At 41.4% G+C, this 23,456-nt stretch overlaps 1 protein-coding gene and 1 long non-coding RNA gene across 5 annotated transcripts in view; one reads left to right on the forward strand and one right to left on the reverse strand.

The window, feature by feature from the left end:
• The window catches only part of LOC147918148 (uncharacterized), a 50,352-nt gene extending 29,201 nt beyond the window's left edge, over positions 1-21,151 (forward strand). For 2 of the 4 annotated variants that reach the window (XR_015553886.1, XR_015553894.1), the window contains one exon: positions 907-4,576. This is a non-coding gene — a long non-coding RNA (uncharacterized LOC147918148). Of the gene's footprint in view, positions 1-906; positions 4,577-16,749; positions 16,919-17,637; positions 17,832-18,780 lie in introns of those variants that run through there. The other 2 variants (XR_015553903.1, XR_015553899.1) reach the window with 2 other exon arrangements.
• SLC26A4 (solute carrier family 26 member 4) overlaps positions 1-23,456 on the reverse strand; it is a 46,152-nt gene that overhangs the window by 2,268 nt on the left and 20,428 nt on the right. The window contains exons 8-19 of the mRNA XM_004439284.3: positions 20,282-20,429; positions 18,764-18,877; positions 14,888-14,965; positions 14,651-14,746; positions 13,504-13,610; positions 11,339-11,408; positions 9,262-9,354; positions 7,916-8,011; positions 6,762-6,992; positions 4,674-4,728; positions 3,390-3,535; positions 924-1,007 (exon numbers count right to left, since the gene is read on the reverse strand). Of these exons, the coding sequence (XP_004439341.1) occupies positions 924-1,007; positions 3,390-3,535; positions 4,674-4,728; positions 6,762-6,992; positions 7,916-8,011; positions 9,262-9,354; positions 11,339-11,408; positions 13,504-13,610; positions 14,651-14,746; positions 14,888-14,965; positions 18,764-18,877; positions 20,282-20,429 (1,318 nt within the window). The remainder of the gene's footprint in view (positions 1-923; positions 1,008-3,389; positions 3,536-4,673; positions 4,729-6,761; positions 6,993-7,915; positions 8,012-9,261; positions 9,355-11,338; positions 11,409-13,503; positions 13,611-14,650; positions 14,747-14,887; positions 14,966-18,763; positions 18,878-20,281; positions 20,430-23,456) is intronic.

Below are 23,456 nucleotides of genomic sequence, written 5' to 3' on the forward strand. Positions count from 1 at the left end.
AGGGAACCGAAGGAGTCTAGCCTGGAGTAGACTCTGGTGGAGACATGAGAGCTACTCTCAAATATTTAAGGGCTGTTCAGTGGGAGGGTCTGTGTTGCTGGAGAAGACAGATCTCCATCCACTGGGTATTAATAGAGAAAGGCTGAATCTAGTTTTGTAAGCGCAACATTTGGAGACTTTCAACCGTGTAACAAACTCCCTTGAAAAGCTACTAGTTGCCAATGTCTGGAAATGTTTACAAAAAAGCTGAGTAAACATCCATAGGGGTGGTGCAGGAGAGATTTCGTGTGGGCTGGGACATGAGACTACTTGATTTCTAAGACGTCTTTCAACTTTAAACTTCTGTCATCTTCTTTTATCTGTCCCATTTTACTCAGAGGTGGAACCACAAAGTCCACTCAGATACTACAAGTTTGAGTCAAGTGTCCTAGGAATGTTCTGATGCCCCAAGAGTGTCAGAAATTCATAGAATCATCTCAAATGGAGGGACTGTCTTTTTTAAGCCATTATCAGTCAGATGAAGAAAAGTCATGAGGTTCCTGTTCCTCACACACTATTCCTGAAGCTTATGAAACTCCTGGGTTAGAAATTCCCTCTATGCACCTTTCACCCATCCACTGGCCTTATGTCTCTGGAAGAGAAAGCATGTGGAGGCTTAGGTATAAAATCAGGACCAATGTGTTGGCTGCTTCCAGCCGCTGATCATGCCTATATGCCTGTGGCAAAAGGTCCCCAAGTACGTAATTCTTCAAGGGAGAATTCTCGTTTTACGTTTTCCCGTTTCTATGAAGCCATCCTTTTGGTATTTTTTAGAAATTATTTTCTGTGAATAGTTTTTATCAGACATAGTCACTATATGTATTATTTTATTTATTCAAGATTTAATCCAAATTATTTTCTTTGAAGGAAAATAATGATCATACCTCATTCTGGACATCAAGTTCTTCTTCCATCAGCACTGCTTCCATTAATTCAAGAGGATCTTTACTGTCTTGGATGAGAGAGATCTTGACAAAGAGCACACAGAGAATATTTATTGGAAATATAATAGCATCAACCCACCTGATACTCCACTGAAAATGATTTGAAGCTTTGCTGGTGCTTCTCATCTATAATCTACATACTTCAAAATCCTTTTCAGCTTTCTTGTCCTTTTATATTTCCCACTTAGAATTTTCCCTATACCATTTATTCACATTCAAGTGTGAACTGGTCTAGTTCTCCATTGTCTAACCTCCTTTTCAGCTCTCTTCCCCAGTCTCTGAAGCGTGTGCCTCTTAACGAGTCACCCTGTCTGCCTAAGTGATTCAGCAGTCAAAAGTGTTTTTCTTTCAACGGCTAAGCTAAGAGCACTTAGTACAGCATTGAGCATGCAGTGAAGGCCCACTGAAAGGCTCGTGACCAATGACAATAAACAGTCCCAAGTTGAATTGGATGGAAATTAATTTTATTGACGATTGAAACCAATGTCTGTGGACCTAGTTGGTTGTTCTGGAAAGTTATGCTTTTTAGTGGTAGTATGTAATTTAATCTTCTACACAGAGGAAACCAATAACAGTTTAGGCTTTGTCTTATGCATAAAGAAGGAGATTCCCAAAGCAACTCCAAATGTATATCAAGGCAAAAGTGACATTTCAAAGTGCTTTTTAGTCACTTTTCATCTCACAAATAAATAGCCCAGTTCTCTTTACTAGTGTGGAAATGAATTAGAAACTTAAGTCCCTGTGCACGTGGTCATGACGAAATGGGAAAGTTAGAGGATAGGTGTGGACTGCAAGTGGAGGCTGTCCTGGGATAGTCCTTGTGATGGTCAATAAAGGGATAGGGAGAGGGTCATATCACTGCATCCACAGTATCCATAATACATGTTACCCTTCCTGAAGAAAAGGAAAGCACCACACATGAGATTTATCATCATTTACCATACATCTACCGTATATAGGGCTTTGTGCTAGACACTGAGGGTACACACAAGTATATGGTTCCGACGTGACAGGCCACCAGTAGTGCTCAACCCTCGATCCAATGAACCAGTAAGTGTATAATACAAGCACTCAATTATACTCGGTCTGACATTTGTTCAGGGGGGAAAAAATCCATCCCAGCCATTCACAGTGCCTCCCTGATTGCGAACACCATTGAGTCTAACACTGGTAGAGGCACTCTTGGTTAGTGGTTTTTGTGACATTCATGGGATCTGAGATCTTGGATCAGAATAGGGTGTAAACAAATAACAATTTTCATGTTGAGAAAGAACTTGACACCTTGGTTCTATTTTACTTTTAATGTGGAGTCTTTTTTAGGTTCGTTATATGATCCTGCTTTGTTGTTGTTACCTATGGGTTAGAATTTTAGATTAGAAAGAAAAAGGTTTGAATTTTCAAAGATTATAGCATCTTGCAGTAGCTTTTTTTTTTTTTTTTTTTTAGATTTGTGATTTTACTACTTTTCTTTTTTTCCTTATTTGTATTTAAAATCCACATCTTGGTATTTAGGACAAGTATTTTCTCCAGCAGCATTAAGCAAAACAATTTCTCCACTAACAATAGCTGAAAAGAATAATGTGCTATTGTTTTCTAAATTAGTTTTACTTCAAACATTAACTTCCAATCTATAATAAGAACCTACTTATCCTAATTTTAGGAAAAAAAAAGGAAGCAATCCAAAACACAAGAGACTGTGTCACTGGAATAATTATTGTTGTTATTTTTATGGGTATTTGTTTTAGTTTCCCAGATTCACTGTGAAAGGGTCCATGAGAGATGAAGTTCTTGTACCAGGCCCACCAGTGGGCCCAGCCCAATGGCCCAGACCAGAATGCTCAACTCTCCTGGGTATTTGACAGGAGAATTGACAGAATGAGGAGGCGCAAGGGAAATCACTATCTTTTCTGTTTTGTGAGGAATAATTAACTCTGGGCTGATTCATGGCTTTTAATTTTTTTTTTCTTTTTCAAAAATCACTTATGACCTAATGGATCCTATTTAAAGACATATATAATCAAGAGTTTCCAGTTTGTTGAGAATTTAAATTGCATTTGTACATACAAATCACAGAAGATCCAAGATTGAGTGCCTGTGTTCTAAAACGGCACTACAGCTAATGCCTATTTTCCTCAGTAAATCCACACATTGTAGAATTGATAGTACCAGGTACTAGAACTAGGTGCTTTTCTGTAAACTATCATATTTAGTCTTCGTATCTACCCAGCAAGGTAAATGTTTTTACTCCCATTTTACTGATGAGAAAACTGAGGCTCTGAGAAGTTAAGCAGAGGGCTTCAAATCCCACTAGGTTGGGATTCAAACCTAGATTTGTGGAATTTTTGCCATTTACAGAAGTCATGATAGTTTAGGAACGATACATATATAGAAAGGTTAAATATTTACCGTTTCTAAAATGGAATCTTGAACCTCTCGGGATTTTGCCTGGTTCTGTACGTGGAGGACAGCGTCATGGACAGTCAAAAAGAATATGTCCTTTCTGATGTTATCATCAAAGAAACCACATTTCTCCAGTTTTTCTGTCACATGATCTTCAAAAGAAAGAGATAATGTTTAGTTAGTCTCTAGGAAAATATATTTTTATAATAACCAATTCTAAGTTTTGGTAGTTCCTCCTTTTAATTCTTCTTTCTCATTTCCAAAATGTGACTCTGCTCTAAACTGACTGCGTTTCTTTTCCAGTAGCACATGGAATGGTTATATTACAGCTGGTTTAGCAGATGGCCTTGGCTCCTGACCAGGGCCCTTTTGCCGTTGTACCCATCCTCCAGCTGCTGTGAGCCTGGCTGCCAATGGTTCACAGCTGTGCCCTTCTCGGGAGAACTTTCCTTGGCGGATGGGAGCCTCCTCATCTGAAAAAGCCTGGGAGGTTACAGCCCTACCCTTGGGTGGCCGGCAGCCACTGACTGACTGATGTGGGGGTAACAAGGCCATCCCTCTTGCCTCAGGAGGCATAACCTTCTGTGTGTGTGCTCTGTGGGATCAGGCTAACTGAATCAGGCTAGACTTCCAAAACTGTGTCTTTGTGCAGCTTCTTGCCCTGCCCTATCCTGCTCTCCTCACTTCGTCGTGAATTTTCTCAGAGTGTACCCTCTCAATAAATCACTTGGGCAAGAATCTTTATCTCAGGCTCTGCTTTTGGAGAACTCAGCCTAAGCACTAATATTTTCCTACACACATACACTCATACATGGACACAGACTCATACCCTGCAGGATCCTCTAGTTCTAAGGGATCTAAGTCATCTCTAGCTCTGCTCTCTCCATGATCATTTTTCCCCGTTGATCCTGCACCACTGTCAGGACATAGGTTCCCATGCATTAACAGCTCTATGGCACAGATTGGAAGTAATATCTCTCTCAGTTTAAAAAGGCCCTCAGAGTGATTGCTTAATGGATAGAGTTTCTGTTTGTGGTGATGAAGAATTTTGCAAATACGTAGCTAGATGGTTGCACAACACTGTGAATGTACTTAATGCCACTGAATTCATTGTACACTTGAATGTGACTAAAATGGCAAATTTTATGTTATACATCTTTTACCATAATAAAAAATAGTTTTTTTAAAAAAAACGCCTTTGGACATCATGTACCCACATTCCAAGGTAGGAGGAAAGTCTTAGAGGAAAGTCTTATAGATAGATAGATAGATAGATGTATATGCATTTACCTTGAAGCGATGCAAAGTACACGTTTACATCAATTCTTTGGAATTCTCTGACAACCTAAAATATTAGAAAGGAGATTTGTAACAATGAGTAACTTTATCTGCCCATAATTCAGTCGCAATCAATTACTTGCTCGGGAGCAACTTCAACACTTTCATGGTTAATCAGGACTTTGGGAAAAGTTCATTATTGGAAAACCATAGAGGTTTTCAGCCTACAGTGAAGATGTGATTAGGGATGAAAAGACTCAAGAGGTGGCAACATCCAGTGCTCAGTAGCATAACGCTCATTAGCACAGAGGTGCTCAATAAATATTTGTGGAAGGAAGGAAAGAAGAGAGTACAGGAGGCTTCCTAATATAGCCTCTGCTGATTGACAAGAGTATAAGTTTACATCTTTGAGTGAAAGATACATGGGTATGGATATGTGGCCACTAGATTCCGAATATAAAAGCTGACCTAAAAACCAAGGCCTCTGTATTTTGACTGTATCAGTGTCAATATCCTGAATGTGATTTTGTACCATAGTTTTGCAAGATGTTACCATTGGGAGAAACGGGTTAAGGGGTACAGAGGCTCTGTCTGTATTATTTCTTACAACTTCATAGGAATCTACGACTATCTCAGAAAAAAAAAGTTTAATAAAAAAAAAATCAAGACACAAGACCTATGGGCAATAGTAAAATAGAATTTGAAATTTCTGGGGAAAAGATCAAGACCTCTATGCAATTATAAAGTTTAGAGTTTTCGTGATTGTCATCATAGCATTTGAAAGCAACTAGTTGCCAGGTGTGGAAAATATTCTGGCATTAAATATGTTAAGACTCTTCCCAAAAGTAATTCATTAAACAGTTTGGCTGACACAATCTACAGTGGATCTGAGCCAACGCCTAGAGTGAAATGCACAATGAAGAACAAGAGTATGTTCTCAAACAAGCTAATAACCAGGTCTGCTAAGAGAACTGGAACAGAACCTGTCAAGCATATTCTCACACTCTTTTGTGTGAGAAGTGTGATCACTCAAGTATAATCACTTTTCTACCTTACCTGCCTAGTACCTGCACCCTGGAATCATTTCCTGCCCTTGCAAGAAGCCCCTTAGTTGGGGCTTCTTGGCTACCTTCGTTGGGGTCAGTTTCATATTATTACATCTGATTGCTGGTGCCTTGAACCTGCTTACTTTTCTGCCTGACTCTCTTGATACCTACCTGAAGCTTCACCTAGACTTGACACTCCTGGTCAAGTTGACACCCTAGTTAGTCTGCTTTGGAGCGCTTAATACAGTTATGCTTTAAAAGATTACAGTAATGTTTGCCTTCCCCTCTAGACTGCTTAGTCCCATGAGAGTAGGGACTATGGCTACTTCATCATTTTTCTCTTGTGCCTGGCCAAGTGCTTGGCACATATTAGGCATTTCACATCTATTTGTTGAAAGAATCAATGAACTTGAGCTTGCATAACTGGTTTCTGATATCATGAAATGTTTCTGTTTTGCATGTTCCTCAACTCTTTGACTTCCTAGAGGCCTGACCTGCTACCTGCTCTAAACTCTTAGTAATGCCTGGCTTTTACAGTCCTACCATGTACCTGATGTTCCTCATTCTGCTGCTGTTCACGTAACAAATAAAAACATAATGCTTAACACAAACTTTTGCCCCCTTTTTCTTCTTTTCATATTCCATTTCCTATGTATTCTCAGAAAAATAATACATAAGAAGTGTTAATATTTGCTAAAGGGTAACTATATACCAGACACTCTTCTAAACTATAGATATATTTAATCTTCATAACAACCCTATGAAGTAGGTACCATCATTATCCCCATATTACAGATGAAGAAACTGAGGTACAGACAGATTAAACAACTTGCCCATAGTCACACTGCTAGTAAGTGGTAAAACCAGGATTCAGCCCCAGGCAGTCTGGCTCCATAGCCTAGGCTTTAAAATATTACACTCCCTTGCAAAAGCATTTCCCTAGGAAAATTACAGAGCACATGCAATTGATCGCCCCTTTGCAAGACTGGGCAACCCATATCATTTTACTATTGCCAAAGCTCCACATTTATAATTCAAAACACCAGAACCTTACCACTCTCAATGATCTCACTCCAACAACATCCAAGAAAGATACAGCTCCACAATCGAGCACAAGGCTATGGATTGGCACCTTGGGAACATTCACTTTGACAGGAAGCTCAGAGTTCCAATCCACTTGAATCTCTATTTCCTTGGTTGGGACATCAAGTTCTTCTGGATCTTCAATATCTTCATCAGGCTCAAAAGCATTATTCGATGAACCAGCATCACTTATAATGCCATTCTAAACAAAGAAAACACTGCCAACTTACTTGCCAATGGTTTGGAATGTCTTTTTTTTTTTTTTTTTTTGTGAGGAAGATCAGCCCTGGGCTAACATCCATGCCAATCCTCCTCTTTTTGCTGAGGAAGACCGGCTCTGAGCTAACATCTATTGCCAATCCTCCTCCTTTTTTTTTTTTTCCCCAAAGCCCCAGTAGATAGTTGTATGTCATAGTTGCACATCCTTCTAGTTGCTGTATGTGGGACGCAGCCTCAGCATGGCTGGAGAAGCAGCGCGTCGGTGCGCGCCCGGGATGCGAACCCGGGCCGCCAGTAGCAGAGCACGCGCACTTAACCGCTAAGCCACGGGGCTGCCCTGGGATGTCTTTCAACAGTTTATTTCAATTACTTAAAAGTCCCCACACGCTGTTCCTTGGTAAGCAAAACATCGAGGGAATGAACTCTTAAGGAATGGGGTTTACCTCAGCCCAAATTATGAGATTCTCTAGGAAGAAAAATGGAAGAGCAGAGAAGCCAGGAAACTCATAATTTCTGGAAGATTGTGGCCAAGAGATACATTGGTAGGAGAGTCTGAATAAAAGATAATAGGACTAAAAGTTTATGAACTTACTGCCTTCTATTGGGAGTAATTTTCTGGGGTTGAATTGGCACTTGTTTTATTCCTTTCAGTAAAAATAAGGTTTCTTTCTTGATGGGAAAAACAAAATCACCCCCTATGTTTCCAGGGAGCTCAGCTGATTTCATCTTATTCCCTCCCATTCTCTCTTGCCTACAAGAACAACTCAGCTGTTCTCCGACATACATATGTCACTGCTTGTACTCATCTGGGTACTGAAAGGGATAGACTTAATTTTCAACTAACTGCTTTTGTTTTCATCTGAGAGAGAAAAGAATTTAAGAGGGGAAAGAAAGATGTTGCCTCACCTTTGTTGCTCTTAATTGCCCTTTTTTGATGAGTTTCTGTATTTTCCTCAGTGCTTTCAGCCTCTTATTATACACTCTAATGGCATCAAATCCAACCTTTGGAAATGAATGTCAAGTTACTTAAAACGTCTGGTTCCTAATGCTTATTAATGGCCATTGTTATCTGTAAAGGTTATTTCTCAAGTGGTATTATTCCTTGAGACATCCTGCTAAGAACCCAATTCTGAGATCTGATGGACTCTCCACTACTGGGCCACCCTGCCCCTCCCACTCAGAGACTCAGGGAAGACCACAGCATATTAAAGACTCCAAGACGGTAAAAAACAAAACAGCAAAAAACAATCTCTTTAGCTTTAAGTCTGTGTTTTTTAAATTTCCGTGACATTGTAGAGCCTTTTTGTTATTGCAAAATCTATGAACATTCCTCTGAACCAGTTTATCCTGGAACTTACTTAGGAAAACACTGATCTAGAGGCAAACCCCAACTTAGAACCATAGCATGGAATTCCTGCTAGAAGACCAGAATTTCCTGCTTACATATTCCACTTAGTACTTTTTACCTTTTACTCCAAGTGGGCAACTCTCTCCCTAATATGTGTTCCCACCTTTTCCTCTCAGCTCACATAGTTCCCAACCACCCAACATAATCTCCTTTCTTCTGCCCAACTGCCACACAAAGCCTGATCAGTCCAGCTAACATGGATGGCTCTCTTCTGTAAACCCTTCACGCTGTCTATACTAGTTACTGGGAACTTACTCAAATTTTGCCTGGAGACAACTCTAGTGTTTTGTTTTTTGTTTTTTGTTTTTGTGAGGAAGATCAGCCCTGAGCTAACATCCATGCTAATCCTCCTCTTTTTGCTGAGGAAGACCGGCTCTGAGCTAACATCTATTGCCAATCCTCCTCCTTTTTTTTTTCCCCCCCAAAGCCCCAGTAGATAGTTGTATGTCATAGTTGCACATCCTTCTAGTTGCTGTATGTGGGACGCGGCCTCAGCATGGCCGGAGAAGCGGTGCATCGGTGTGCGCCGGGGATCTGAACCTGGGCCGCCAGTAGCGAAGCGCGCGCACTTAACCGCTAAGCCATGGGGCCAGCCCAACTCTAGTGTTTTTATCCTGCATAGTTAGTGCTACCTGGATTTTAACATATGTGTATTGTTGTTTTTTGCCTATCCCCAAATAGATTATAAGTTATTTCTGGGCAAGGATGTTATAATTCTTAATGCCCTATACAAAGGGAACAAGGTATAAGGCCTTATGTCCAGTTTGAGCCCAATAGATACCTGCAGAATGAATGAAGTCTCAAAGGAGGTTAGAAACCAAATTTTGAGAGAGAAAATACTTACTGTGGACTTGATACATTTTTTAAAACCATCGACGTTGCCATAAAAAATAGGACTAGAAAATCTAAGAATCTTCACTCCTTCAAGTTCTTCAATCTAGCATTAAAAAAAAATTTGAGGTTAAATCATTTCAGGCCTCAAATATTCAATTAAACTTCTGGCTATTCAGCTAGGGGCTGAGTTACAATCGCTCAGAAGAGCTGGGCAGCAGCACTCAGCTTCCCTTGAATAGGGGCTTCATCCCAGTTGGGAGGGAATAGGTTACCTGACCTCCACAGTCCCATGGAAGGTTAAATTAGAAAGGGCCTTGGAAAGCAATTATTCAACCCTCTGATTTCCAGATGAAGAAACTGAGGCTCAGAACGGTGACATGATTTGTTTCAAGTTCATACCACTGGCTCCTCTTTTTTTCCCCAAAATTCTTTTAAAATAGCAAAAAAAAAAAAAAAAAAGTAGCAAAATCAAGGGGATTTGCAGGAACTGAGGCCTATGATGTCATTTGCTTGTTCTTACCCTGACACTCAGTGGCCAGACCAAAAGTGGAACCCACGGAATCATAGGCTTTTCTAGTCTTTAGGAATCAGCAATTTTAGTCCAGCCCCGTCAGATGAGAGAACTGAGACCCTGAGAGGCTGAGTGACTTGGGCAAGGTCTCCACAAGCTGGAGCCTAGAACTCAGAACTCCCCAAGTCAGCCCAGGGTTCCCTGCCCCAGAACCAGAAGATTCTCTAGAGTCGTTTTTAGCTCTTGATGGCACTTGGTTCAACATAACTGAGAATGATTGTGGAAAGAAGTAGCAGCTACTAGAATTCCAGATGCTGGGTCCAACATTTTTTTAATGTTAAGGTAAAATTAGACTGCAGCCTCCTAGGGTTCACATTAAAAAAAAATTTTTTTTTCCTAAATTGGTGTTTTTCCTGACATTCTTTCTCTGCTTTTTCATCTTCGTTTCCCCTGGTGGTCACTAAGCAATCTTATTTGCAAGGAACCAAGTCCATCAGTGGGATGTTTATTTTCTTTGTTTTTTATTTCCTGTATTATATATTATTTCTTCCAGTTTCAAGGCTAGAGGAAAATGTCAAGTAAGGTTCTTAATGACAGAGAACGTGAAAGTCTCTTGTTAGAACTGAATGAAGAAAATCTTAACAGGGATTTCAGGCAGTTTCATAGAGGATAAGGATTACATAGCAGAGAAATAGAATTTCTTTTTCTTGCTGCTTTAAAAAATCTCTTTAATGCCTTGGCTTTCAGCAGTGTTACTATAATGTGTCTAGGTGCGGATCATTGTGTGTACTCTAATTGGATTCAGTAGGCATTTTGGATTTGTATGTCATGTTTTTCATCAAATTTGGGGAAATTTTTATATTCATTCAAATATCGTGTCTATCATTTTTTTCTCTCTTTTCTTTTGGGACTCTCATTACACATATGTTGATATGTTTTATTTTGTTCTAGAGGTCTCTGAGGCTCTGTCCATTTTTTCTTATTGAGGTATATTGACATATAACATATTAGTTTCAGGTGTATAACATAATGATTCAATATTTGTATATGCTGCAAAATTATCACCACAATAAGTCTAGTTAACATCTGTCACCATACATAGTTACAAAACTTTTTTCTTGTGACAAGAACGCTTAAAATCTACTCTCTTAGCAACTTTCAAATATGCAACACAGTATTATTAACTATAGTCACCATGCTATACTTTTCATCCCCATGACTTATTTATTTTATAACCAGAAGTTTGTACCTTTTGACCCCTTTCACCTGGAGAAATAGAATTTTGATTCAACTTCTGGAAATAACCAAATTGCCTGTTTTTAGAAATTTCTCTTAATGGTTTGACATTAAAATGGCATTCAACTAGCATGGACAAAATTCATGTAAACCATGGATATCAGAGGGCACGTTGGGTCAAAAGTTTTATGACACCCCAGTGGACTTCTAGACATTCCCAACAGACAGAAGGCTCCCCTCTGGCTGGCTTGTCCCTAATACGCTAAAAGAGAAATATGTGACCCCTAAAACTCCAGGCTGGCAAACCCAAGTCCAGCAGATGTCTCAGAAAGACACTTACGTTTTTGTAATTCTTGGTACTTTTGTAGATGTCTGTGGTAGGGATGATTCCAAGGCTGTTCCATGAAGGACTAAAACAAGAAAAATTAAGGTCAAGATTTTTTGTAACAGGCATATTTTGGAATAAAAAGTTAGAAGAAATAACAGATACTAAAGAGCTCATCCTTCTGGTGTTTTTGGACTCTGTCTTTATTGCAGCTGACATTTTCCTGTAGCTAACTCTGAAATGAACAGCTGGTGTTTGTGTGGAATTGGGGGAGAAAGAGGAACTGTGACTTTTTTCTGATGGCTGAGGGAAATAATGAGCATCATACTCTCATGTCTCTAACACTTTATAGGATAAGCAAAGAGCTTTCACACGTGTCAAATCTTATTTAAGCCCTACCGTAACCCTGAAAGGGCAGCAGTATTATCCTCATTTTTATTTATGAGTAAACTGAGGTTCAGAGAAGATTGAAAAGGCCCTGGAGGTCGGGGGTGGTCCAGCCTCTGTCTTTACCCCATGGGTCTTCAGCGCCTGGCACAGTGCCAGGAACCTACTTGTGAGTTATGGCAACTTTCTGATGAAGTCTGGAGAGTCTGTGGTGATCCAATTAGACTCATTTTATAGAAATAGGAGCTTGCGAGGACCAGAAATAAGTCCTTACCATCAACCAGACTATTGATTTCCTGTTCCTGATGCAATCGAATAAATTCCATGATTCTTCAAATGTGACTAGGGACATATGCTAACTACAATTCCTGAAGAAAGAGTGTCTGTTTGGGGTACTCTCAGCAATGTGCTCTCTGGATCAGCCTTACAATTACTGGAAATTAACTGCTGGAAATTAACTGGAGGATTCTGCTTTTTGTTGGCTAAGAGCCCACTTAGCACATCAGCAGCTAAAACGTGCCACCAGTTTCTCCTTGGCTGACTGTGCTGTGCTGATTTTGAACTTAAAGCTCATAAGCTCTATAGTCTCTCTCTACAAAACCCTTCTCTCCTAACCTCACCCGCACAAGAAAACATAAACACTGAGCCAGACAGAGCACGACAGGCAGCATCTTCCAGGGACACTTCCTGAGTTATTTCCCAGCAGCAAATTGGGCACTTGGGAGCTTATGAACTCCTTCGGGCCCTGGGGCCTCCATTTAAGGGTGCTGAGGCAGTCAACACAAGCATTTTGGGTAGGCTCCAACATGCCAGGGTAGGGAAGGAAGGAGAGAAGGAGTGGTTGGTGGAACAGGAAAGTCGGGCTTATGCTAAGCTGAAGACTTCCGTGTTGATGTTTTTCCGAGTTTCTGATTCCTTCATGGCCCAAAGCACAGGCAAAGAAGGGGCCAGAAGTCTGGAAAGATAACCGCAGTTTGAGGAGGAAGAGACGCTGTTTCCCACTCTGTTCAGACAGTTTCCTAGACCCAGGAAGGCACATACCAAAAGCCTCTCAAGAGTCAAAACAAAACCAACAAAAAACATACACCTCCAGGTTCCCTCACAGATTATTTTCCATTACTTTAAACTGTGTCTTTGCTGCTTTCACTCTGCATGTGATCTAATTGCATCTATTTCACATAATTATGTGGCTTATTGGGTCCATGCCTTATTTGGCAGATTTGAATGCATTTTGGCTACAATCAACTGTTTTAAAGTCTCCTGTGCTGGCTTACATAACTTCTGCATTACTAGCTTCAAAAGAAAATAGGCTATAATAAATTTACAGCTGTCTTGTCCCAAGCCTTGGGCCCAGTGCCTCACAGCCTTCATCTCATTTACAAAAGACACTGTGAAGCAACCTCAGCCACTCGCTGAATCATGTATCTGTTAGTCTTATCGTGACTACAAGGAGAGTGCAGCAGTAAAGCGTGTGACTAAGTACACAGATTTGGGGTGAGATACATCTAGGTTCAAATCCTGGCTCTGCCACTTAATTAGCTGTGTGATCTTGGAGAAGGTTCTTAGCCTTTCTGAGCTTCAGTTTTCTTAACTGTAGAATGAGAATAATAAAACCTATTCACGGGATTCTTTTTGAAGAATAAAATACATGTATGAAGCACCATGTACTTAATTCCTAGACACACTCAATATAGAGTAACAATTATGAAAGGGAGCACTTTTACTATATTTATCAAAATGGTATAAGAAATCTCAGGGTGTGTTGGTCTGTTTATAGGTCTTGTTTTACTCACAACTGAACTCTCAGGACCACAGTCAGTAATCCAAATACAAGGCCAGCTAGTAAACCCAGGTCCAGCCCCAGAATGATGGACGCTATGCACGTAAACACCCAGATAACCTAGGGAAAAATGGAAATGAAAAGAGTTATATTAATTCCTCAGGTACCATCATGTGAGAGATAACCTATAAAAATAATAAGATCAGTTGTCCACGAACAGATCACAGCTTTTAAAAATATTCTGACTTCATGTCACATTTAAGTGGAAGTGGAATTTGGCCTTCCCAATAAAGACCAACCATCTCATTTAAATATTTTTTAATTTAGTTGTTGAATAGGTAATATATTAACATGGTTCAAAATGGAATTAATATAAAAAAGGTGTGCAGTGACATATCTTGCTTGCAACCCTCTCCCCTCTCCACCCGTTCCCACCCTTCCTCCCAACTCTGTGTCCTCTTTTCTTTCTGTGTGTGTGTGTGTGTGTGTGTGTGTGTGTACACACAGTGGGCACTTTTCACCAGCATTTCTTTTTGCAAATACAAGCAAGTAGGACTACAAAGCTTATTTTATTTTCCCACCTTTTAGTGTGTTATACACACTATTCTGTTCTGCACTGGTCTCTTTTTTACTTAATTTGTCTTGTAGATATTTCCATATCGATATATAGGAAGTTTTCTCATTCGTTCTCTCTTCTGGTTTAAATTAGAGCAGAACTGTAAAGGATTTAGCTTCTGGTTTTTGCAATTCCTCAGAACAGTTGTGAAGGTTACTTTGGTCAGAATTATAATCAGCATGGGTTTTTGTATTTTGGTTTTTTGTTTTTTGCTTTGTTTTGTGTTTTGTTTTGTTTGTCCTGAAATTAGAGGGGTTTTTTGTTTGTTGGTTTGGTTTTTGGCTTTAGAAGGACAAGGGTATGTGAGTGAGTTCGTATGGAATTCTTGCTGGAAATAGATCTTTCCAGAGATAACGGGACCTTCACAAAACACAGTTCACGTGGCAGAACTCCCAGCTTTGGCTTATCCACACAGTTCTAATTTCTGCTCTGGGGTTCCCAGAATGTGATTAAAACTTAGGAGATAAGGGGACATAATGATATGGCAGGAAGCCTATAAGGACCAAATCTTATTTCGGAGAAAAATGAGAGATAAGTGACTTACAGCATCAGTCTTGTTCTGCCTCCACAGACGAGGAACGTCACACACCTGCATAAACATCCCTTTCAGGTTGGCAATTACAACAGCTGCCAAGACCGACTGCCAAGAGAGATGGGGAAGGCTGTGTTATTCAGGGGAATGGCTTTCCAGGTGATGATTTTTAAATCTCCTGTTGTTTCTCTGGTGGCAGAGCAGTGAAGGGAAATTATGAAATCAGTGTGCTGAGAAGCAGGGGTGTACCTTCTGCAAGGGTTCCAGCAGCTTCCCCAGGGCAACAATGGCGATCATCACGATCCCAGCTGAGATGATGCCAGCAATCTGAAAGAAATACGTCTCCCATGAACAGGCTTTGTCCTTCTCCCTCGTGTCTTCCAGCTCGCTGGACGTGTGCGTGAGGGAGCCTGTTCACGGGGCCACTTCACACTTCTCACCTCCCCCCTTCTGCTCAATACTGTCGAAAGAAATGAGAATTATTTGCTAAAACTCTACAAAACGGAAGAAAAATGGAAACCATATATATAGTAGCTATGGCAGAGAAATTAAAGGAAACGTGGAGACTGAGCCTGCTAAAGTAAAGCCAATTTGATCTGGATTTCATTTGGCTATATTACAGACCTACAGTTTTGGTGTCAAATCAAATAAACTTCTAATTATTTGCCATACCGGGAAACATGGACCATCCCCCTTCCCCAACAACAGATCATTGTGATGTTCTTGGGAAATAAGTTCTCACAGCACGCATCTGATTCTTCTGCATTATTGAATCAGCAGCCATAGCAGCAGTTCTGATAACGTTGTGCTTGTAGCACATGGTTGCCATGAAAGTCTCAGGGAAAATAAATTGCAAATCAAACTGCCACAGGAGCCTTTTGAGAGGTGGGAGCTTATCTCCTGCTTCCTCGAACAGTTCCACAGATGCCGGCTCAGAGCTCTGCCCACAGCAGCCCGAGTGACGACGGGACAATAGCAGGGGTAAAGGAAGCTTCAGAAACTTTACCTTCGCTGGCAAAAAAGCTCTCCTAAGATCCATAAATAGTTAGGAGAGAGGCTGAGGGGGTGGGGACTACTCTCTGGTTTGATTAGATGACCAATGAATTCTCTGCTGAGACAGCTGGGGCATGGCCGAGGTGAAGACTAGAAGCTCTGAAACAAAGGAGAAAAGGAGACAGGGAACCAGAAGCAAAGCAATCAGAGAGGAAGACACAGGGCGGATGGTATTGGGCACAAGTACCGCCTGGTGCAAGGTGTTGGAGTTAAAGGAGTCAGATAAAGCCAATATAAGTAGAAAATCTGAAAACTGAAGGAAATTTCAGTCACACTCATTCACTCCACCTGTTAAATTGATCACTCGTGTTCAGAGTATAGCTAGGTCAAGCTGAGGCAATATTATGTATTTGATGTACTAAAAAGTTTGCTTTGTACATCCAGATCCTGTTTTCTAGGCAATTTGTTACCTCCTAGCACCACGCCTCCAGGTTCCCAGTACTTTGGTGAGCTTTCCTCCCTCCTATCTAAACAGAGAAGTTAATATCCTCCCTCCCTTCGTCCTCCCCTCCCCTCCTCCCCTTCTTCCCTCCCTCCCTTCCTTCCATGCAATTACTAAACCAACACTTACTGCCCAGCATGGGCCACTTGCATCTCACTGTGGATGGAGGACTCTGTGAATTGGTGAGAGAGATGGAGGTTTGGGGACAGGGACCACAGCCATCTGCCCAACTCATGCCAGGAGGATGGCCACCTACTCGCCAAGTATATGTGATAATAAGCCTCGGAATATAAGGACCAAGACTAATTTTGGTTACTATATTAAAATCTGTGAGGGACCCACTACTTGTACTTACTTTATAAGGCTGGTTTGTGGGAAATGCTGTAGATTTTATATCCATGAGCAGAGTTAAATTACTAGAAAATTAATTGTTCTGTTAAGTGAGAGAGCAATCAGAGCTAGAGAATAGTTTGTAATTGAATTTCTTTTTCACGAATCAGTAGGAGTCCGCTGGGGGTGAGGGAAAGAACAGATTGCAATGTTGAGCTCTTCTACAATCTGTAGATGTGCTGAAAATGGTCGATGTCCACTAACACTCTTCTATTCATTCATTCAGCAAACATGTGCTGGGCGCTTCTTATGTGTCAGGCACCGCGTATGCATCACGAGGACTAAGACGCTGTTCCTGTCTTGAGGAGTTAATGACTGGAACAATGAGCATTTACAAGTGTGTGCCAGGACTTGACAAACGTTTTCTTGTTGAATCCTCACAACATCCTTATCAGGTAGACACAATTATTATCCCCATTGTGTAGATGCTGAAACTGAGGCTCCAGCATCAAAGAAAATAGGAGAGGCTACACGACAAGGGAAGACCTGCCGGTTTATGTGGTTGTGGGTCCCTGGATTTCAGTCTAGGCACTTAGATTTTTAACACCAATACTTAGTATACTTTTCAGTGATTAAATATCAGGCCATTTCTGTGCTTGTTTCATTCTTCAATACTGAAATCTTGGCCTCCTTCATTCCTAAATATAATACACACCAGTGTGTGGCAGGGGAGATTAGCTTACCAGTATACCCTTATCCCCGAACCCTCTGCCAAGGAATCACTTTACATGGGCATTCTTACTGGGGCAGCCAGCCCGTGCCTCATTTGAGCCTGGAGGTAATAGCAGGAGAGTGGACATCAGCCGTGGGGGATCTGCCTGCACCTGCTTATAGCCATGTGTCCTGGAGAGCTTGTCAATGCCCCATCTCAAATGAAAGCAGCAGAAACTCTTGCTGCTGACAGCTGCCCCCTGAACACGGGTGCAACTTTGGAAATCACCTCTGACCTTTCCTCTTGACCACAGATCTGTAGTTACACCTCCTGGTATGGACTGTATTGTTTCATTTGCTCCCTCAGGGCTAGAAATGTTTGCAAAAAACAAAAAAACAAAAAAAAGACATAAAGTCAATTTTGCAAAGAAAAATTCTGAAAATTTAAATTTTTGTTCAACAGGAGCAAAGGAATTGGAAGAGACCAATTCTTCCAACCCTGTCCTAAAGATCCGTTACCAATGGGCAAGGAGAATCACGTGCACCTAGGAGACAATTAAAAGTCGCCGTGGGTAAGCCACTGTTGGAGTCATCACTTTTCTCAGTTATTCTCTTATACTTACTTGAAAATATCTCTGCCGTAATAAAACCCTATTTGAAGACTGTGTGTGTGTGTGTGTGTGTGTGTATTATACTATTTACTTTGAATTTGTTGTTCTTTATAGTCCCAATGCACTTTCACTTTTTCCTCTTGATTAATAGCTCTTCCTGTGTTGGGAGGAGAAAACCCTCCAAGATAACAGAAACACAGTTCCTGACCCTGCCCTTGCCTGTCCCCCGTCCCGTTGTCCTCGTCATGGTCGGAGGCGGCTGGAAAGGATGGCCTTTGAGAACGGCTTCTGAGTTTTCTGGCTGATTCGAGGAGGGGTTATCCAGAGATTAACTGGGATGCTGGTTTTGGGGTCACCTTGTGAAGGCAACAACTTAAAAGCCACATTTAAAAGGCAAGGTTAAACCCACATTCAGAACTTCAGGAACAAAAATCTTACTCAGGAGGAAATGCCAAAATGTTACAATAAAAATATTCTTGGCTAGCAAACTGTTATTCTGTAGGAACAAAAGCCTCTGGAGGAAGTCCCTGATCCTTGTAAAGGAAATGTAAATAGACACTTTTCATTTCCCTGAAAGTATAACAACTCACTAAGCCATGAAGTGCTTTTACTAGGCCCTCTCTGTCCCCAGATAACAGATAGATAAAAATCAGCGTTCTTCATTACTGAGCCCTTGTCGATTGTTATTGTCCTTGGAAAAGCAGGTAAGTGTAGCTATCTGCCAGCTGAGCACTGACACAAAGAGATTTGAGAATTGCCACGTCAGAAAACCATAAATGTTGTTGTTTAAGGGGTTTTCGGTGAGGGAGTGGATCAAGGAGATGAACAGGTTCTGAGTGGAATCAGATCAGGAAGCATGTCTCTTGCTTCTCAAAGACTAATTGGCCTGCTCGGTTCTCGTGCAAGCCTTTCTGAGCCACCTTTCCACCTTTCCCCACCTCGTTCTTTGCGAAGTCTTATCACGCTATTGTTCCGTACCTGTGTCTTTCCCCCAGTGCTCTCCTGGACAGCAGTGCGGGACAGGGCAGTGGTGGCCACAAAACAAGAGAAGAATCCCGAGAAGATGTTGCTGATCCCAAAGGCAATGAATTCCTACAGGAGAGACCGGATGACAGTGACGCTACAAATAGAATCTTTGCAAGACCCTCACCAAGTGTTTAAGGAAGAACATTAAGAAAGCAGTCTCCCAAACCCACCCTGCCTGATAGTCCCAACTGAAGTTACAGGTGCTTGGGGACCTTGAAAGATGTCAGGAGTTTGGGCTGCATAGACCTAAGAGAGGCCTCACTGCTCTCAATCCTTTCCAAGGTTGACAAGGAATAGTAACTGATCTTTTGCTAAAATGCTTACTTCACTTCCTGGTGAGTGGCATTATCTGTAGCTCTCACATTAAGCATTTTTCTGTGGTTGGATATTTGCTGTGAAGCATATAATGCCCAAGAGAGCTATTATTCTGCTTGACTTCTAATCGCTTCCCTGCTCTAATTGCTAGGCTGTGTTTTCAGAAACATACCACACTTGCAGATTTGTGAGCAGTGTAAAATCAGCTCGCCTGGCAATGTATCATACACCTACAAAAACTGTCCTCTAGGTATTAATTGCACAGTGAACCACCTCAATTTAAGATGGCCACAACTATTATCGATGGTGTTTGTTGCGCTGTTTTGCCATATTATAGCTGCCATTTTAAAAAAATTATCAGGAGATACTGGATTACATGAAGAATTCTTATTCTGACCTAACATGTTAACTTTGAATGTTATTTATGACCTGACTGAATGAACTCTTAAAATTAGGATGACTTCAACTTATTTCTTAAAAAGTAAAGTGGGATGTGGCCAGCCCAGTGGCGTAGTGGTTGAGTTTGTGTGCTCCACTTCAGCGGCCCAGGGCTCACAGGTTCAAATCCTGGACGCGGACCTACGCACCACTTATCAAGCCAAGCTGTGGCAGGCATCCCACATATAGAGGAAGATGGGCATAGATGTTAGCCCAGAGCCAATCTTCCTCAGCAAAAAGAGGAGGATTGACAACAACCGTTAGCTCAGGGCTAATCTTCCTCCCCCCCAAAAAAAGTAAAGTGGGGGACGGCCCCATGGTGTAGTGGTTAAGTTTGGAGCACTCTCCTTCGCTGGCCCAGGTTTGCCAGCTTGGTTCCTGGGCGTGGACCTATACCACTTGTCAGCCATGCTGTGACGGCGACCCACATACAAAATGGAGAAAGATTGGCATGGATGTTAGCTCAGGGCTAATCTTCCTCAAGCAAAAAAAGAGGAAGATTGGCAAATCATCCTCACAAAAAAAAAAGCAAAGTGATGCCGCATACATATTTCAAAATAATTTCAAATTAGCATGTACCAGAGAGAAACCAACTCAATAACGACTGGTGGAAGAAACCAATCCCTTCTTTAGCAGACAACAAAATCTTTCCCATTTATGGGTTTTTCTTCTGATTTTCAGCCCTACAAAAGCAGTTCAGCAAAAGGGTGACCATACCTGGTTCCCGTCGATGGTGTAATCATACTTGACAGCATATACTTTTCCTACAGACACCGCAATAGCATAAGCCACCACCGCGATGGAAAATGATGCAGCCAGCATCTGAGAGAACAAGCTCACAGGTGGAAGTATAGGAGGCAAAAACCTAGGGAATTTTTAAATGAAAAATGCTGTGAAGATTTGACCACAATTCTCTTTTCCCACCTCACTAAATGCTGTATCAACCCAGCCACAAGTCAGACATGAAGCACTTAATCCAAGAGGGCAAAAAGCACATGAGTGGGGTAAGTGGTGTCATCCGCTTTTACCGTTTTTAATCAGAAGTTGGTGCTATCTCACTGGCTGGTTTCTTTGTCGTCTATTTGAAAGCCTACAAATGCTGCCTTATCTATGGCTCTGACGTGAATAAACCTGTCATTACTGATTCTTTAATATCAGACAATCCCATGCCATGCCGTTTCACACATTAGCGCTTCTCCTTACACAATTTCTCCTTAAAGGTCTTTGAATTTAAAAGATATCCTAACCATAAGATGAGATTTACCCTTTCTGAAGAGATGTCAGGTCTGTTAAAGAGACAATATAAGATGTTAAAAGAACTAAGTGGGGCCGGCCCTGTGGCTTGGTGGTTAAGTGCGCGCGCTGCAATGCTGGTGGCCCGGGTTCGGATCCCGGGTGCGCATCGAGGCACCACTTCTCCGTCCATCCTGAGGCCGAGTCCCACATACAGCAACTAGAAGGATGTGCAGCTATGACATACAACTATCTACTGGGGCTTTGGGGGGAAAAAATAAAATAAATAAAATCTTTAAAAAAAAAAAAAAAACTAAGTGGAAAATCTGTATCTTAAGATCCCTGATATTTAAAATCTTCTTGAGTCCAAAAAAGATTAAATTTATTAATTATAGAATGCTCCATAGTCACAATGACTAAGACATCCCAATGACTGTGAGGCCAAACAACTGTTTGACAAAACCAGAGCTACTCTACAAACCCTATAAAGAAATACGCCTACTGTAAAAATGCTGCAGTGCACATGAGTGTGCAAATATCCCTTCGAGATCCTGCTCTCAATTCTTTTGGATATATGTAGGATTGTTGCCAAAAGGATGAAGCAACCCAATGGCCATCAACAGATGAATGGATAAAGATGATGTGCTTCATATATACACACATATACAATGGAATACCACTCAGCCATAAAAAAGACAAAACAGTGCCATTCGTGACAACATGGATGGACCTTGAGGGTATTATGCTAAGTGAAATAAGTCAGAGAAAGACAAATATTGTATGATTTCACTTATATGTGAAAGATAAACAAACACATAGATAAGGAGAACAGATTGTTGGTTACCAGAGGGGAAGGGGGGGGCGGTGAAGGGGTAAAGGGACACATACATATGGTGATGGATGGAAACTAGACTTTTGGTGGTGAACACAATGCAGTTTACATAGAAGCTGAAATAAGACAATTGACACCCGAAATTTATACAATGCTATAAACCAATGTGACCTCAATAAAATAATATCAAAAAAAAAAAAAAAAGAAATACGCCTACAAGTTTATAAGCACGTGGTTGTCCCCAAATATGAAAATTTGAGGGATGACTTTCATGCACCTAATCTTGATGACTATGCATATGGTGTAATTCCAGAGGTTCCCAGCCAAAAAACAAACAACTCCCCCACCTACCTCACTTATGCCTGAAGTTCCTTTAATAGGAAACTACATTTTTTCCCCTATAATTAGAGGGAAGTGGTATAGTAGAAACAAGATTCTTATAGAAAACCATAGAAATTTAGAGCTAGCTAATATCCTAATATTATTCAAATTAATATCCTAATCTAATATCCTAGAAATTGTTGAATCTACCTCTCTCATTTTGTTGAGAAGGGAACTGAGGCCCAGAAAAGTGAAGTGGCTTGCTCAAGTTCATTTAGTGGGTCTGGGTATGAATGTTCGGTATTAGATGATTTCCTAGGAAACAAGATCTGTCTGGTTCTCTGCCCTTGTAGCCTTTTTTCCCCCACAGGTGAGGTTAATTTCAGGTTCCTTTTCTCCCACATCCCATCCTAACCCACACAGAAGCTTGGGAATGGACAGGACGTTTGAAACCCTGATCCAGCATTTGAGTGACTCAGTATCACATCTCCCCTAGTCTGGATGTGACTTTGGACCTCACTTCTTAAAATCAGGCTTCTGACTTGTTCCTGAGTCCCAATCAACCCTACTTCAGATAATGGGGTCTGTTAGGATAACTTTCCAGTCCTGCAATCCAAGGACCTGAGTGCTGGCTCCATCACTCTGCAAGTAACTTTATGATTTTGGGAATATTATTTGAACCTACCAAGTCCCAGTTTCTTCAGCTGTCAAATCGGGACTATATACTCTTCTCATAGCGTTATTGGAAGGATTAAATGAGGTAGTGCCTACACACATAGTAGATACTCATTAAATGTTGGGAGAACCTAAGTCTGCCATGCTCCTACCACCTATTTGTATTGTCTTGCTGGATCTTAATGGAGCCAGTTATTTGCCCCAAGCCATTCAACTTGGAGTCCTGGCTGGCCATGCTTCTAATGGCCTCTGAGTAAGCCTTTCCCCTAGCTCCTACCCTCCTTCAGTGGATATAACTCCTTGCAAATTTTATGCTCACTCAGTGGGTCTGCTGGGCTGCAGCCAACCCTTCCCTGTCTGGCCTGATCATGAGATAACCCTACCAAGGGGTGTGAAAGTGTGAAGGCACACTTTTCTGAAAAGATGAGGGTAGGGAGCTGTGAATCCCTGAAGGGACAAAGGACCCATAAAGGAGAGTCGGGCCTGAGAAACATGATGCCAACTGCACATTTTTACTTCAGGTTGGCTCTGAACATTTGGCAAATGCACCACCACTCTGGCGACAGGGGAGAAGCAGCCCTCAGAAGGCAGCCAGGAGAGAACCTCTGTGATGTTGTTGGCCTCACCCCACTGTTCCCCCCTGAGTCATGCTTTCAAGTACAAGTGTAAAGCACATCACTTTAAAAACAGTGGTGGGGGCCGGCCCGGTGGTGTAGCACTTAAGTGTGTGCACTCCGCTTCAGTGGCCCGGGGTTTGCAGGTTCGGATCCTGGGCACACACTGACGCACCGCTTGTTAAGCCATGCTGTGGTGGTGTCCCATATAAAAGCA

Source organism: Ceratotherium simum, chromosome 1 (genome assembly GCF_057802395.1).
Source record: "Ceratotherium simum simum isolate JZ-2026a chromosome 1, ASM5780239v1, whole genome shotgun sequence".
Lineage (NCBI taxonomy): Eukaryota > Metazoa > Chordata > Mammalia > Perissodactyla > Rhinocerotidae > Ceratotherium > Ceratotherium simum.